General features: G+C 32.7%; 1 protein-coding gene across 1 annotated transcript in view; it reads right to left on the bottom strand.

Annotated features, from left to right (window-relative positions):
• The window catches only part of LOC118190605 (corticotropin-releasing hormone receptor 2-like), a 696,181-nt gene that overhangs the window by 312,531 nt on the left and 366,362 nt on the right, over positions 1 to 17,288 (bottom strand). The window contains exon 3 of the mRNA XM_085825357.1: positions 10,673 to 10,758. Coding sequence (XP_085681483.1) covers positions 10,673 to 10,758 — 86 coding nt within the window. The remainder of the gene's footprint in view (positions 1 to 10,672; positions 10,759 to 17,288) is intronic.

Here is a 17,288-nt window from a genome sequence, read left to right as displayed (position 1 = left end):
CTACGGAAATCTCTCCTGCACAGTGCATGTGAACTTTAGGAATAGATATTATTATTTTAAACATTTCATAGATTTTTTATTATAAACATTCATTTTAAATATTTCATAGTGTGGCTCATTGCAATCAACGAACTTTTATTAAAGTACAAAGTATTTTCTTTTCTTTCTTGTAATGTAACTAATACACATTTCAATCAAGTTTATTGCCTTTAGTTTAATTGTGCTCAAGTTAATTTTAACTTTTCTCCAGAAGCATATCTTTTACTAGCCAAAGTAGATACGCTATGGTAGAAACTTGGTAAGCCAATAAAACAAGGCAAACACTACATAACCTGCTTTAGTTTCAAGTAGGTGCAATGATGACTGCGTTCGAATTTGGTTATGTAGACTTCAACAAAAGTGCATGTACGTGAGCGGCATCAGCATGCATGTCTCAAGTTGTTATCGATTATAAATTCAGATCACCATCCTGCGTGATCAGATGGTACTGAGACCCATCAATAATCATAAACGATTTTCTGAATGCCCGTTTTATGGCCATTTGCTTCGTAGAATTCCATGCACCATGACGAAACACACTACGCAGTATTCACAACCGGCCCAGATAGTATATTGTATGAATAATCTTTTCTCTGCTATCAGGATGCTCATATATATGCTCAGAAGTTCGAGTTTAATGACATACCTCGTAATGTACTGAATCCTAAACTGGATCTATTGCATCGTCATTTGAAATAAGAGTAACGGACCATTAGAAAGGTGACTTGGGTGAACACTTAATAATTTCCAGTGTTTCGATGCTTGCTTAGATAAAGCAATAGTGGTTATTACAAATCATCTCATTAAAAAACTCTACCTTTGACGAATACATTCGTGGATAACTTATTACTCTTAAGCACTTAAAAGTATCAAAAGTTAGCTCCTATTTTTGGCTATACTTTACAGTGCTTGAAATGTAACTTAATGGTTTAAAGCATAATATTTAATATTTTATATCCAAAAGAACATGTTTGGAGATACATTGTGTGAAAATATTAATACTTAAAGAGGGAAGAATCTCCTTTGCCGTTATTCTCTCTAAGTAAACTTTATTTCCAGACATACTTTTACTATAAGTGTACAAAGACATTAAGTTCATGGACCAGGACACGTCTCCTCTTGCGATGACATTCGTGGCTAAATTATCAGAGAAGAATTTTATTAAAATATCTCCCGTCTGTGCATTTATCATCAAAACAGGAAAGATTTTATTTGAAATTTTAAGAAAAGTATTTTAAGTTTTTCTAAATTCACACACAAAAATAATATTTTTTTCTGTTTACTAGATTGGGTTAGCTGTTTTGTATTTGAATTGAAACGTGTGAGCAAAGAATATTATGTAAGAAATATATTCAATAAACTGTCAAAGACGTAAGGAAATTAAGATTTAAATTTTAGGTAAAAAGGAGAACGATGAGAAAACACTGAAAGTTAATTATTTATTATTACATTAAATATTAATTTATAATTTATGTTATGATAAATAAAATTAATACAGAATATCAATTTTATTTGTGATAGTTATCTGGGAAAAAACCATAGAACATTTTGTAAGACCACTTTTTTAAATTTAGAAAATTCAAATAAAAAATTCTGATGTGGACACGATATAACTTCCTTATACTGCGTATTAAATTATAGACACTTTTGTTGCACTTCATTTAAAATCATTTCCTAAGATTTCATTGGAAATATATTTCTTCTAAAATGAATTCAATTCTTATTTCGTGGCAAAACATTAAAACTCAAAAAACAATTTTTTTTTCAAACTAGTGAAATACTGATAAGCCTGAAACACCAAATATAATTGAAAAGAGCTTAAAAAATAACTTTCGCAATTAAAATAAGAGTTTCTATGGAAAAAGAAGCAATTCGGCCAATGGGGAGAAAGACAAAATTTTCGATGTATAAAAATTTAGCTAACGTTTAGTCCCACTGACAAAAAGACACTGAAGTTAGCGCACCAACTGACTTAACTCACTACACTATACTAATAAGCGTAGGTCAGGAAATGAGACAAGTCGTTCTTAGCTAGATGCCCAGCAAACAGATTTAGTTTTATTAAGTTTTAAGTTAGGATAATTAAGTGAAGATTAAGTTTTTTCTAAAAGGTCTAATTCATCTACATTGGATTACCATATGTCTGTTCGAGAAAGAGATAACGCTTTTTGGCGCCAATCTACAGGTATAACTAACAAAGAACTTCCGCTTTTAACACTTTACCGACTGAAAGCTGTCTGTGCTTGCTATTTCCGTCGATTTATGTTTTGTAGAACAAAAATAGAAAAGTAAAAAGATCATCAACCCTTTTAAACAAAGGAAGAAAAAATATTTAGACAAAGTAAAAAAAAGGAGATGGATATGTAATATATAAATATATACTTCTTTTAATTTGCCTTGGACCGGCAAATTAAAATTCTATCCGCGGGCCGGATAGAAACTTCCGGCGGGCCGGAGTTGGCCTGCGGGCCGTTGTTTGCCCATCCCTGGTCTAAGGAAAGCAATTCAGTGAGAAACAAGTTTAAGCAAGTAAGTCAAAAATTATTAAAGTTTTCAAACGATAGAAATGCAACAAAACAAATTTTAATTTGAGTCTGCTCCATATTCTCTCAAACCCCTGTAGTAATGATATATTCCAGACTTAATGGTTAATAACTACGTAAAGTCTGAGCTTCAAAAGCATTAAAAGAGCTGTTGAAGATCTGAAAGTTATTTGTATTTTGGAGGAAACAAAGTCAAAATACTAATTCCAGAAAAATTGAGGAACTAAGAGCGTTATATTTTACATTAACATCAAACTCGTTATTTACTAAACAATTTAAATTTCATTAAAGAATATATGCAGAAAGTCTTGAAAATTCTATTAAAGCATTTTCTAAATAAAATAAAAATGACAGTATAGATGCCTCTTTGTACTAACATTATTCATTAAGTGTCATAGACACTTTAATACTTTTAGTTAGGAAACTGGATGTAATAAATAAGATTTCTTTAGTATGTCTGGTACAGATATAATTTAAAAATTATTTCCTTCTGTTTATGAATTTCCATTTTAAGATAACTTTAACATCAGTGCTGAAAAGCTGCATTAAACGTGCATTAACTGAACAAAAAGGATTAATTAATTTCTATGGAACATATGAATGGAATGTTTCTTTGAAATGAGGCAATGCTGAAGTTTTGCTTTTGATTCTGAATTAATTAAAGGAAACGAAATTAATAATCTTTAGTTTCGAACCGATTCCCTGCATTAGTACCTACGAATGGAATTTCTGGATGAATTAAATAAATATTGTAACAATTCTTTTTTGTGGGGAGCGGAGGGAAATTGATTACAAAAGAAGCTCCTACCATTTGATTCTGTTATTAGCTTAAAAACAATTGATTCTAAATCAGATATTTAGCAAAATACATTTTGTTCTTTCATTACTCGCATTTTCTTCAGTGTTCGCCTCTGATAGCATATGTGCATGTAATTGTAAACGTCTTAAATATTTGTATACCATCAGTATTGATCTCTTCTTTTAGCTTAATTGAATTTTACCTTCATCAGTGTGAAGGAGAAAGAAAAGTTAATTTTAATTTAGGAAGACAAGCCGTGGAAAAAAAATAAAATTTTATCAATGATACTTTAGTTATAAGCCATCACTTTTAAAATAATAATAAAAAATGTTTTTCAATAAATTACCATAAAGATAAATTTAAATTAATTCGTACTTGACGACAATAAAAACAAATCATTTTAATCATCGATGAGTGGCAATATCAATAATTATACAACATTCTGCATAAAAAAATGTGTACAAGGCAGTCATGTAGACACCATATGACTTCCTTGTACGGTATATTAAATAATGCACCTTTTTTACTGCACTTTTAATTTTTTTTCCTCTACTTATTGAAGTCTAAATCACCGATCTCTCGACGCAACATCAAAGTTGAAAACAATATCAAAAATTCCAAATTTTGAAATTAAATAACCCGATCAAATTTTGTCGTATGACTTTCAAGCTTTTTATAATTTTATTTTTCATGACGAGTCTAAAATTTCCCAGGTATAAGTATAAGAACCAGGAGATCACAGTAAAAGTTAAATTTCCTAATTTGTCGAAAATTATGTTTTTTAAATTTGAAATTGCCAATATTACACATACAGTGGATGGACAAAAATATGGAAACACCTTGTAAAATGCATGTTTGAAAAGAAGGATTGATTTTAATGAAATATGTAGGTGGCGCTGGCGTTTTTCACTACTGACGCCACCTATACAACTTCGTAAATGTGCTAAACAATTCAGTTGTTGTCGGAGTACTGTTATGTGAGGATGTCATTGCATTATGTCAGAGTTAACAGACTTCGAACGTGGGCAAATTGTAGGAGCACGTATGGTAGGTGCTTCCGTAAGCAAGGTAGCCGAGGTGTTTAGTGTTTCAAGAGGTACTGTATCAAAGATTTATTCCGCGTATTTGAAAAGCGGAAAACCATCATCTGCTAAATCACAGCGCGGACGAAAATGTGTCCTGAGTGATCGTGACAGACGATCATTAAGGGCAATTGTGACGAAAAAATAAGAAGACCACAGCTGCAAAAGTTACTGCTGAAATGAATGTTGTGTTACCAAACCCTGTGAGTACCAAAACAATTAGAAGGGAGCTCCATAAACAGGGAATTGCTGGCCGTGCTGCAATTGAGAAGCCACTCATCAGTGATGCTAATGCCCGTAACAGGAAAAGGTGGTGTTTAAGTCATAAAGCCTGGACTATAAAGCAGTGGAAGCGAGTAATATGGTCTGACGAGTCTTCTTTCACATTCCCACTTCTGGCCGAGTTTACGTCTGGAGAACGCCATCTCAAGCCTATAATACAGACTGCTTGTTGCCAAGAGTGAAACATGGCAGGGTTTCTGTTATGGTTTGGGCAGCCATATCGTGGTTCTCTGCTAGCCCCATGATAACTGTGTCAGGGCACATGATTGCCAAGACTTATGTGAACATTTTGGCCGATCAAGTTGATCCCATGGTACAAACATTGTTCCCCGATGGTGATGGTGTCTTCCAAGACGACAAAGCCCCTGTTCACACAGCTCACATTGTCCAGGACTGGTTTTCTGAGCGCGAGGATGAGTTGTCCCATCTTTCCTGGCCACCACACCTGAATATTATCGAACCTTTGTGGTCTACATTGGAACGGAAAGTGCGTTCTCGTTATCCGCCGCCAACTTCGTTATCTGAACTTGCCACCGTTTTGCAGGAAGAATGGTATAATATTCCCTTGGCAAACATAGAGGAACTGTATTTATCCATTCCGAGAAGACTGCAAGCTGTTTTGGATACCAACGGGTTTCCTACACCATATTAAGCAAAGGGACGTGTTTTTTTAAAGGTGTTTCCATATTTTGTCCAACCCCTGTATATGCGATTGTATTGCCTATTGCAGTAAATAGGGAGGTGCACAACTAGATGTTAGAGCAGTCACATATACGAAATTTCAACGTTTATGATTTATCGTTATCACTAATCGTTTATGATTTATATGAGATAAATACATACATACATATATATATATATATACGTGTGTCCATACAGATGTCATAAAAATCCCTTTTGTTCCCTTTTACAATCGTTTTGGAAAAAAAGTGCTTTATGCTGTGCGTATGTACGGAGATCAAGTAAAACGTTGTCCAAATGAATTAGTGAATGGTCAAAATGGACGTTTCCGTTAAAATATGATACGTAAAATATTTCGCAATTCCTTTACTTCCTACAAGAAAGTAAAATGTCTTTATCATTAAATTTTCGTAATGATAATTTTAAATGAAGGGTTACTTAAGATCAATAAAAATTGAAATGCTTTAATCCTGGATGAGTGGCAATATCATGAGGACTTCGAAATAAAAAAATATCATACTGAACATCACGATTATACTTGTAACATTAGTTAACTTGTGTTTATTGGTTTGTAAATTCATTAAAGAAATACTCTAATTGTTCATATATATCACCTTGAAAAAAGGTATAAAGATAATTTGTAGACGATATTAAATTTTTTGAAGAGAAAAACGCTAATAAATAACATCCTGCATTTTAGTTCGAGCGCTGCTCTACAGATTATTAGTTTCTTCAATGAAGAAATCAATTACGCCGTCGCAAGGTTTGGAAAACATGTATTTTACACTTATTACCTTGACATATTAACCATTTATACCACAAGAGTACCCATGGCGGAATGTGGTAATTTGTAAAAAATGCCGATAATGCGAAGGGTATTGAATAATCAAATCAGTAAATTTCATAAATCAGTGCAGATTTTATCTACCTAGGAGTCTAATTTTTAAAAGCTGTCTGTTGAAAGCTTACGCCATCCAAACAGTATAGTGGCTAATGGAGTTGAGTTGATTTGAGTTGAGAGCAAAATCTGGACACCCGTGCGGCTTACTAAGACTATTCGGGTCTAGTCCAGGTTCCGCAACTATCCGGGGCAACACCTCATGGGGCCAATAAGGGCATACATTGGTCCTGTATACATGCGTGCATAGTTCATAACATATGCTTATAGTTACATAGTTCATAATGTATGCTTACATAGTTCATAGTACATGCTTATATACAAGTAGTTCATAATACATAGATCTTTCATAATACTTGCTTACATAGTTCATACATATACATGCTTACATAGTTCATAGTTGCTTACATAGTTCATTCTTGCTTACACAGTTCATAATATATTGAGCCTGTAACATAATACATACATAGTGGCCGTAATACACACATGTTTCATAATATATACAATAATAATAAAAAAAAAAGATAAAAAAAGTAAAAAAATAAAAAAATAAATAAAAAAAATTAAAAAAAGATAGAAGAGAGAAGAGAGATTGACAGGGAACTATTCCACACTGCACAAATCTGTTCCCAATTCTTCCAGTTTCTGCATTATCTTGCATATTTTGATGCGAAATGATGGCTGTTTAATCAGATAATGTTTATGAGAAATTGCCTGTTCTGGAAGCTGCACATGCCACTGGTGCGGTTAGAAGGCATTGAGTCAAGTAATGGTCTGGTTTACCAATGCCTCCACAGACAGCTGACTGCCACAATGAAGGTCCTGGGTGCAAAAAAGGGCACTAAAAATGCATAGCCAGCCGAAATCCTATCAAGAAGCTGGTGGTAGGCGAAGAGGGGTGGGAGATTCTCGGACCGTTCAGAATTTCGTCCGGGCTGGAAGTTTAAGTTAACATATTTAACATAGTTAAGAATATAGTTAGTCTTAGCTATGTTCAGAAATACCTCAATCCTATGGAGCTAGAAAGGTGGTGGTCTAGCTTCAACTTATAATTGTTGAGTTTCAACCTGTAACCTTCTACCGAAATACTTGAGCCGTACAAAAATATTGTTTTTTTGGTTTTGAAATCTGCCCCTGTTTTAAAAACCGATTTAATTTAAATAAGAAAATCAAACTATTTTTCAAATTATTCCTCTTTCCTGCATCGTTTTAACTGTTGTCAGTGTAGATATTGTTCCTGGAGTTATCATGGTTGATTGGGAATCTATTGTAATTAAATCCGAGAATATTTAAAAATGAGTTTTACTCATTCCTGGTTATTAGTGGTTATTAAATAAATGCACTAAATATGCCAAACACTGATCCATCCTTCTAAGCGAGCATGGGCTTTGTTCACAGTTACTGCACTAACTAAAGTCTCTGAGCTCATATCTAACTCAAAATGTCGAAAGATAACAAAAACCTTGCATAGCATTAAATGAAGAAAATAAGTATAAGCCCCCCAAAAAAATCTTACAACAAAACTAGAAGAGGTTCTACAATACTTAAGAAATTACCATTGACACCGATGAAATGATGAAACGTTGAATTTCATGTCAGTAAAACTGTCACTGTTTCAGCGTTTATTATTTCAGCCTTTACTATAACTTCTCTTTTCCGTTTATTCACCAGAAATGTAATATTATTTAAGCTGAGGTTTTTTTTTTTTTTTTTTGAATTGTAAAAGCAGAGCTCGTTTTTGCCTTTTGAGGCCACGTTACTTAGTTTTGCCAGCTCTGATAAGTTTGTAATTATTTGGCTTTGCGTTATTTGCTGCCGACAGTGAAATTGTTACTCCGGTTAGAGTTTTGAGCCAACTTCCATTAAAATTTAATTTTGTAGTCTTTGACACTAAGCCTAAGTTTTAATTTAACTGTTATTTTAGTTACATCACCACAAGTGTGTGTAGATCTTGTTACCACAAGAAAGACATTTTATATTCCAAATTCGTGCTTAAATAAAAAGGTGATTTTATAATCTTTTTAAGATTTTTGTAGTTAATTCCAGACACAATGATAATTCGCTTCCCGTTTGTTAGGAGTTTGAAGCTAGGTTATGCTCACAAAGCAAAGTCAAACTCAAAAATCAAATTTACTGCTGCTTTCTCAGATGACGTAGAACAATAAGAAGGAAGAATCTTACAGTAAGAAGATTTACAGATTAAAATGCAAATTGTGCCATAACTAGTTGTCCACATCGTTTTGTCTGTTTGACATGATCAAACGATTTGTTCGCACTGTATAGTCTCAGTTTCATGCGAGATATAATAGTAGCTTAGAGAGTGTCTTCCCGTAATAGTAACTTAAAGAGTAATTCTGGAGTAAGAACATGGCACTATTTATTCATTTGATGTAAAGTAATTATTTATGACAATAAAAAAACGTTTTTAATTTACAAATAAAATCTCAAAACCTTCTGTACGTAGCTTCTCGTTACTTTCCATTTGAAGGCACCAGCTGTACTGTTGATAAATGGAAAGCGTTAAAAAGAACCTATCTAATATCAGAGGTAAAGAGATTCATTCTGTAGCAATGATTTAGAGACAATTCTACAGGAGTTTAGCTTTGTATCGTAAAAGCATCTACCTTTAAACTTGGGGTGATAGTAACATGTACGGATAAAATGTAAGGATTGCAACTGACTGGTTGCGGTTGTTTAGGTTGCGTATTACTTACTGCATATAGAGCTAAAAATAAAATCTACCAGAAGCTTTGTTAACAATACACCATTGACAGTTAGTACTGAAGACATAAAAATAATTATCCATAAGTAAAGTTATTTTCCTTAATATGTTAGGATGTTGTTAGAAGCAAGAGTCTCTCTAGTCGAGAGTTCTGATATCTTGCTCTGTCTTAAACAGTATCTTTAGAATTTCTGATACGCAGTCTCGCGCGCTGGAGATAAAAATATTTTTTTTTTTCGTACAGTGTTGCCATTCCTCGCTTTGAAATCCTTGGGTTTGTTAATCAAAAATTCGTTAAAGTGTTGCAAAGTATGAAATTTACAATACAACAAATTTCAAATTAGGGCTTTCAGGTGTCCCTATTCGGTGGAGGCTTATGTTACTTAAATTTCGATGCCTCTAGGTACTGTTGTTTTATCACAATGCGAGAAATTTATGCAGATCCTTCAATATGTAATTTCTTTAAATATAACACAAGGCGATAATATTTAGTTGCTACAACTTGAAAAGTGAAAAGGACAATTAAAGTTTTCGACGCAAAATGCCAAAACAAAAAAAGTCAAACGAGCCTTTTGGGTAACGCCCTCTGGGCTAATTATGACAACGAAAGGATTTATTTAGTTTCACTAACCAGTTATTTTATGTTAATTTGCTTTATTGTTTTCCTCACTTTCCAATTTTCTGCCAGAATGCAAATTTCAAGTATGCATGTATTCTAATGGAGTAGAAAGGAGAAAGTATTTAAAGGAAGACTTGAATGGTAGAGTCAGAATATGATCCACATGCTGAAGGCCACGTTCTAATTGATTCTCTTGACAGCAGTATTTTGCAACGTTGCGTTATTCTCGCCATTAGGATTGACACGCCGAATCGAGGTCAGGATCGTCTTGCACATTTTGTGTCTGTGTATCCTTTCGGCTAACTTAAGTTAACTTAGTCATAATTGAAAATTCTTTTCATTTAAGCCAGTCAGAATTTAGTCATAATTAATGTCATAATTGAAAATTCTTTTGATTTAAGCCATATAAATGATGGCTGTTCTGTAAGCACGAGCAATGCCTTCTGTTAAACTTTTATTTCAGTTAAATAAAAGTGCCTTTTATACCCTTCGTACATTTCTATTGTAATTTCAAAGATATAGTGGTAAGCCACTTTAGGTCTTAAAGTTCTAGTTTATGCTACTAAAGAAGACGAAACTCTAATGAATCGTAATTTTTAGGTTGTATTTATTACCTCTGATTCATTATAGTCGAAAATGATATCAGAGGACTTGAAGAGTCACTGATTCTGGCATTCGAGGCTCCTGGATGAGCTACACAATGCAGATCGGTAGCACCCCTTGACACTGATTGTGAATTTAAGACTCTTGCAATGTCAAGTGGAGGCGCTGTTAAACACGTTACTACTCTTTAACTAACTTTTGTAGATCAACCTCGCAACAGCTCAAAGACTAAGATTTGTAGAGGACCGCATACAAGAATTTCTTATCTTTGTGTGATTCTCCGCAAACTCATTTACGTCATTCTCCAGAAAGAGTTTAAGAATACAACACTAATCTTAATAACAGTTAATGGCAAACAGCAGAAATAAATTAAAAATTGTAAATGCTAGCATAAAAGAACTGACCTCTATATTCGGAACGCAAAGTGTGTAGTTGGTGATATTTCCAGTCCATATTCCATTGTCATCACAGCTTCTCACGGCATACAGTTCTGCAAAATAAAATAAATTGATAAATTATTCCTTACACGAAATCGAAACTTTAATCCTATTTGACATTCTTCAACTACGGGAATAAACTATCTGCATCGAAATAAAATTTCTGCATTTAAGCATTAAATTCAAAATTTAACTTCTGCTGAAAAGTGCCCGCTTTTCCCCTGAGCCGAAGACGGGATTAAAATTTACAACATACACTTTCAGAAACTTGTTTTCAATTTCGATTTTCATAATTTTCAATGAAGGAAGTCAAGTTATATTAGTAAAACATTGTACAAGATGTCAGGAAACTGAGATGTAAAATGTAAAATTTAATATTTTGGAAACTCGCAGGAAGCTTAGTCAATATTTTGAACAATTGTTACACGAGCATACAGAAATTTCTAAAATGTTTTAAATTCATACACCTGTATCATTATATGTTGATATTAATGAAAGAAACTATAGTGATAGTTAGAACTACTTTATAATAGACAATTTTTCCCTATTTGGAATAGATGAAAACATTTCCAGGGACAACATGTTTAATTTAAAGTATTGTAACAGCAAATGCAAAATATGACCAAATATATAAAAATACAGCATCATTTTAGAAAAGGAAAAGAGAAACCAAACTAAGAAACAGTACCTAAGTTTGGTAAAATACATTGCATTGTTTATTTCATGCAATTATTGAGTTTTACATAGGCTGTACTTATGCTGTAATTTACATTAAGCCATAATTATTTGATTCGGCTAATGCGGATGAGTGTTTAAGAAGAAATAGCCATGTACATTTCTTCAAAGTATTTAATTCTTTGCTAATGCAATTATCATTTTACTTCTAACCGAAACTTTGCAAAAAATTAATTCTTAGCTCAAAAGGGACGTTAGTCACGAATGAGAAATTAGTCTCCAAAAAGCATTTTGCGTGGAAACACTTAAATGTGTTGTATCACTTTTCGGATTTTTGCCATAAAATATTATCGCCTTCTATCATATTTAAAGAAATCAAATAATGAAGAATCTGCATGAATGTATGGCTGTGTGAAAAAAAACGGTGCCTAGAGCCATCCAGTTTTGAATAACATAGTCCTCTACCGGAACAAAGGCAACTAGAACCTCGAATTTTGAATTTGTTTTAATATATATTTCATATATTGTAAAAGTTTAACGAATTTTTAATTAATAGATTAAGCGATTTCAAAGCGAGTAGTGGTGACACTGCACAAAATAAAACACTTTATCTCCTGCGCGTGAGACTCTCTGTCGAAAATTCTGAAGATATGCTGTTTTTAAATATTATATCACAATATTATTATATTGTGATTTTGCTGTTGAACCGAATTTTATGTGGCGTAAGGGCTAAGAACATAAGATTTAATAAATAAAGTAAAGGCGCAAAACATTAATAATAAAAAGACAATAAAAAATTTGTAAAGCTATCTTAGAAAGAAAACTGACCATTCATATGATGAACTGGGAGAAACTAGGAACGCCGCATCGGGAATTCTAGAAGAATAATCCTTACGTTGCTTTAAACGTAAGCTTTAAACGTTTTGTTGTTGAATTTTATATGGCGTAAATGAGAAGAAAATCATGCTTAACTCGTAATAAAGCTAAAAGGACAAAAGAAGTGCCTTAGAAGGAAGGAATGTAGCAGCAGACTGGTAGACTGCGAGCTCAGCGAGAGCGTAAAAAACCTTAACAAAACCTTTTAGACGACTATTAAAATCTGATACCGTTCAGTTTTATTTCAATTCTTTTTTTATAATAAACAATTATTATTTTTTTGTGTAAATGTAAAAATTTTCAGCGGCAACATGTTTATTTAAAATAGTATGCAACAGCAAATGCCAAGCATAAGAAAATGTGCATAAATACAGCATTGTCTTAATGGGAAAGAAGAAACCAAAGAAGAAGCAGTACCCCAATTTGTTAAAATACTTTACTTTGTTTTCTTCATGCAACTGTGTTTTGTGTATACTGTTCTTATGCCGTATTTGGCATTAAACCAAAATTATTTGATTTCGCTAATGGGAATTACTGCTTTATTTAGCAGGAATGGTCATGCAGATTTATTCCAAGTATTTAATTTCATTGCTAATACATCTAATATTTTACTTCTAAATACACTTTGACAAAATTAATTTTCTTTACTTTTCTTTGCTGAGTTTTATTTTTCTTTGTTGAGCTTTTTTTCTGTTTCGTTGTTATTTTGTATATATAGGTCTCTTAACACTTTTATTAAATTTAAGAATTTAATATTGTATAAAACATTCTTACATACTTTAAATGCTTAAACAGACGTATATTTCAGTAAATCTGATTTAATTTCTCCATGAATTTTTAAAATGTTTCGATATTCACTGAAGCAAGGAAATACGCAAAAAGAGAATTAAACTCTCAGTAATGCGTGTTATGTTGGGGTAGAACTATTAAGAGCCATGTCTTCGCGATAAATTAGCAATGAAGCATGGATATTACTGAATTTTATAAAATGTTTTAGGGAAGAAAGCACTGAGAATTAAATATAACCATTTGTTATTGTATTAGCGCATTATTAAAAAACAACCTTCTCTTAACACATCAACGTTTAAAACAGCAATCCTCAAACTGAGTTATAAATAGATATAGCTATAGACAAATTATAGATGATCTTCTAAACAGATTTTTGGAAATTTTGCTTTTAATAAATAACTAAATGGTTAAGATATTTTTATCTGTATTGACGATAATGTGTATTTTTTGTTATTTGCATAATGAAATGTATCATTGGAATTTACACTCATTTTATTTCTGTTATGTGTTTTGTAGGAAGACAAAAGGAGTAGGATTATGCATACTTATTTTCATGTATCTAAAAAAATCTGAAAGGTTTCAGATATTAACGGTCGTCCAAAAGGCTTTGTCAAGGTTTTTACGCTCTGTTTGAGTCTACCCAGTCTGCTGTTACACTCACTCTTACTAATCTATTCTTTTTCGTCTTTTTAGATTTTTTTTTAACCTTTTACGTGCTACGCCCTTAGGCGCTACACGGAAAGAGAGAGATACCTTATGGAGGTCTTTTTAAGGGAAAGTAGTTCATATCCACCTTACATATGGAGAAAACCGCGAAAAGGCCCGTGCAGCCAACCCGTTCACCGGGACTGGAACCCTGCACAAAACTACCACTTTTAAACGGCTTTTTATCGCTCAGCCGCTGGTGGGCTCTAACTTTATTACCAAGCACCATATTTTTCCCACTTACGCGATATATAATTCAACAGCAAAATAATAAAAATTTTAAAAGCAGCATCGCAGTAGTCGTTTAGAATTCCCAAAGTAAGCATGAATGTTGGCATTCATTTTTCTGTCTTTTTTTTTCAGACTTTTCTCAATTCATCGTATCAATGTTCAGTATTCTTACTAAGATGGCTTTACAAAATTATTTTTTGTCTTTATATTATTAATATTTTGTGCGTTTATTATTCATAAAATATCACGTTGTTGGCGCTTACGTCACATTAAACTTGTTTCAACGGCAAAATCACAAAATATTTGAAAAAAAAAAATTTTTAAACTTCCAATAGACAGTCTCACGCGCTGGAGATAACAATGTATTTACCGTTAAGTGTTTCCATTGCTCTCTTTGAAATTGTTGAGTTTGTTAATCAAAATTGCGTTAAAGCTTACCAAAATATGAAACAGATAATAAAATAAATTCGAAATTCAATATTCGGGCTTGTAAGGGTTCGGGAGGAGGACTACGTTATTCGGAATTTGATGGCTCTTGGTACCGTTGAGTGTTTGCAGTGCGAGAAACATGTATACATTCATGCATATCCTGCATTTTTACTTCCTAGTACGAAGTAAAAAGGAAGTATTGTAATCGCGAAAAGTTTCAGGCAGCATATTTCAACGAAAATATCCATTTTGACCGCTATCGAATGCAATTTAACGATGTTTTTGCGTCATATCTGTACGTAAGGACAGAATAAAATACTCTTTTCCTTCAAAAAAATTATAAAACTGCTTTAAAATTAATTCTGAAGAGAATTTTTCGTGGCGTCTGTACGAAAGTATGTACTTACGTACGTATCTCGCATAACTCAAAAACGAGTAGCCTCAGAACGTTGAAATTTTGTATATAGTATTGCCATAACATGTAGATGTGCACCTCGTATTTTTTTTGCAATCGGCAGCGCCAAACGTATATAAATATATTTATATATATATCCACTCTATTACCCGGCTCAGTGATCTCAGTTTCTTTACTCTTATATGTTTGTAAATTGTACATTTTTTGCTTTAAAAATGATTGAATTATGTTGTTTTTATCTTCCGGTTAAGGATTTTATGCCTTTAGTAAATCTGTGTGCAATATTTATAGAATTATCAGCAATTTTAAAGTTGTTTAATTACCGCTAAGCCTGTTTTTAATGGCGGCCATTGATGTTTACATTTGAAACAGGAGACTAGTGGATTTGTTGCTAATCTAGAGAAACTTACCTTCGCAACAACAAAGATAACGCGTTCATTTATTATTGCCAATTAAATCATGCTTAATTCTTTCTGAAATTTTTTCGAGGAAATAAGCGTTTGAGATTTACTTCGTAATTTTTAATATAGATATTTCGAGTTTTTATGTATTTTTGCCTTCTCGCGAAGTGAGAACTGAATTAATTAAATGAGAATTACTCTGTGAAAAACTGTTTCTGTTTTGTTTTGTTTGCTTAATTTCTTTTATACATAGTTCTAGCTTTATTGTGGTATTTGAATAGAACATGGGGCAACGATTAGATAATTCTTTAAATGATATACATTTTGTGCATTCTGAGTTATAATATGAATGAAATATAATACTGTTAAGTAAACCTAGCGCCAGAGTGTCGCTATGGTAAACAAAGTGAATTTTAAAGAATGCATTTATTCTACTTCGGTTTATGCGCTGTCGTCGAAGTAGGTTTAATTGAATCTAATAAGTTTAAATAAAATGCAAGAAAAAATGCGTATAATTTAATATTCCGTATAAGGAAGTCATGTGGTGTACACATCAGATTTTTTAGTTTCTTAAAATATAATACAGGTAATATTATTTGGTGGCAACAATATGAAAAGTAATACGCCTTCATAGTGATTCAACGCAAAATGCCGTTTGGGGACTAACGTCCTTTTTGTGCTAAAAAAACAAAAACACTTTTTATACATTTTTTACTTTTTAAAAGGCAAATTTATCTTTCTGTTGCGAACTGGATTTGTGAAATTTATTTTAAATTCCTTGCCATTACCATTCAAAATGCAACTCTTAATATTGATGCAGGTAATAAAGTTTCGGACGAATTAATAAAACAATTAGAAAGAGTACCAAAATTTTTCTAATGAAATGCTAGTTTAGTAAACAAAATTTTAAAATCTCTGTCTGACTAATTAGATGTTGAAAGGCTAACTTTCTGTGCTTTGAAGGGTTACATTATATTGTTATTAACCACATGCAACAGGACGTTGATTTATTGTTCTCTCAACGATCGTTTACCTGCAGGTATCGTTCTCCTTATTGGCCCTAAATGAAGTGCTACGTAAATTACTTATTTCCTCATCCGTGTTACGCAAAACGCTATTTTGCGCTAAAATTACTCGGGGAAGAAGTTAACGCAGATATCATTTGGGAAAAATTATCCGAAGTACGGGCTCGTCGTTCGAGTTATCTTCTCTACAGGATAATCTAGAAATAATGTTCTCACATCCATGCTGTAATGGTTCATATGTCATACTTGACATTTTCGCGATGTTAGCTAATTTCTGAATGTTATTTCTTTCCACGTTGTAATAAGTTTACTTTTATTAGTTTTGTTAATTTATTACTTTTAAGCATACAAAGATCCCATAAGCTTCAGCGAGACGTGCAAAATATATTCACCGAGACGTGCAAAATATATTAAAACCTTTTAAACATATAACGATCCCAAGCTTTACCAAGAGATGCAAAATATAACAACATTTTAAAGCGTTTTCCTTTGCTCAAGGGGGAAGTGGATATGACGGGAATAGAATAAGCATTTTAACTCTAGAAAATTCGTATTTTTAGCTATAAAGTTATTAAGGTATATCGATATTGGAGCTTGAAAAATGCGTAATGCTGTCGCCGAGATTAGAACCCTGGACTTCTCGAATACGAGTAGAATGTGCTTCCAGTTTCCCCAAAAAGGCATGCGGAAAGGAGGAAGAATATACTTCCACTTTTATAAGAGGGAGAAAATAACTCCACATGTACTACCCACTTTTAAAGAGCGATTGGTAATCAGGGGACCCATTCGTCCGACGAACTATCATCCATCACCTTTTTTAGTTCGCTCGCCATCGTAAAGTCTTTAGGTTTTTTTTTTTTTTTTTTTTTTTTTTTTTTGTGTGTGTGTGTCAGGAACTGTTCGAGTGTGATTCAGGTTACACATGCGGAAAAGAAAACACTTTATAATATGGATATGGTGACGTGTGGTAGACACCCATTGTTTAACCATTGGTAATGTGGGTGTTGTCCAGGCACACTATTTATCCAGACAAATAC

Source organism: Stegodyphus dumicola, chromosome 1, assembly GCF_044657685.1.
Source record: "Stegodyphus dumicola isolate Sdum_Otavi_A_Nest chromosome 1, ASM4465768v1".
Taxonomy (NCBI): Eukaryota; Metazoa; Arthropoda; class Arachnida; order Araneae; family Eresidae; genus Stegodyphus; species Stegodyphus dumicola.
The sequence above is the reverse complement of the archived record's forward strand: the minus strand, read 5'-3'. Positions and strand labels throughout refer to the sequence as shown.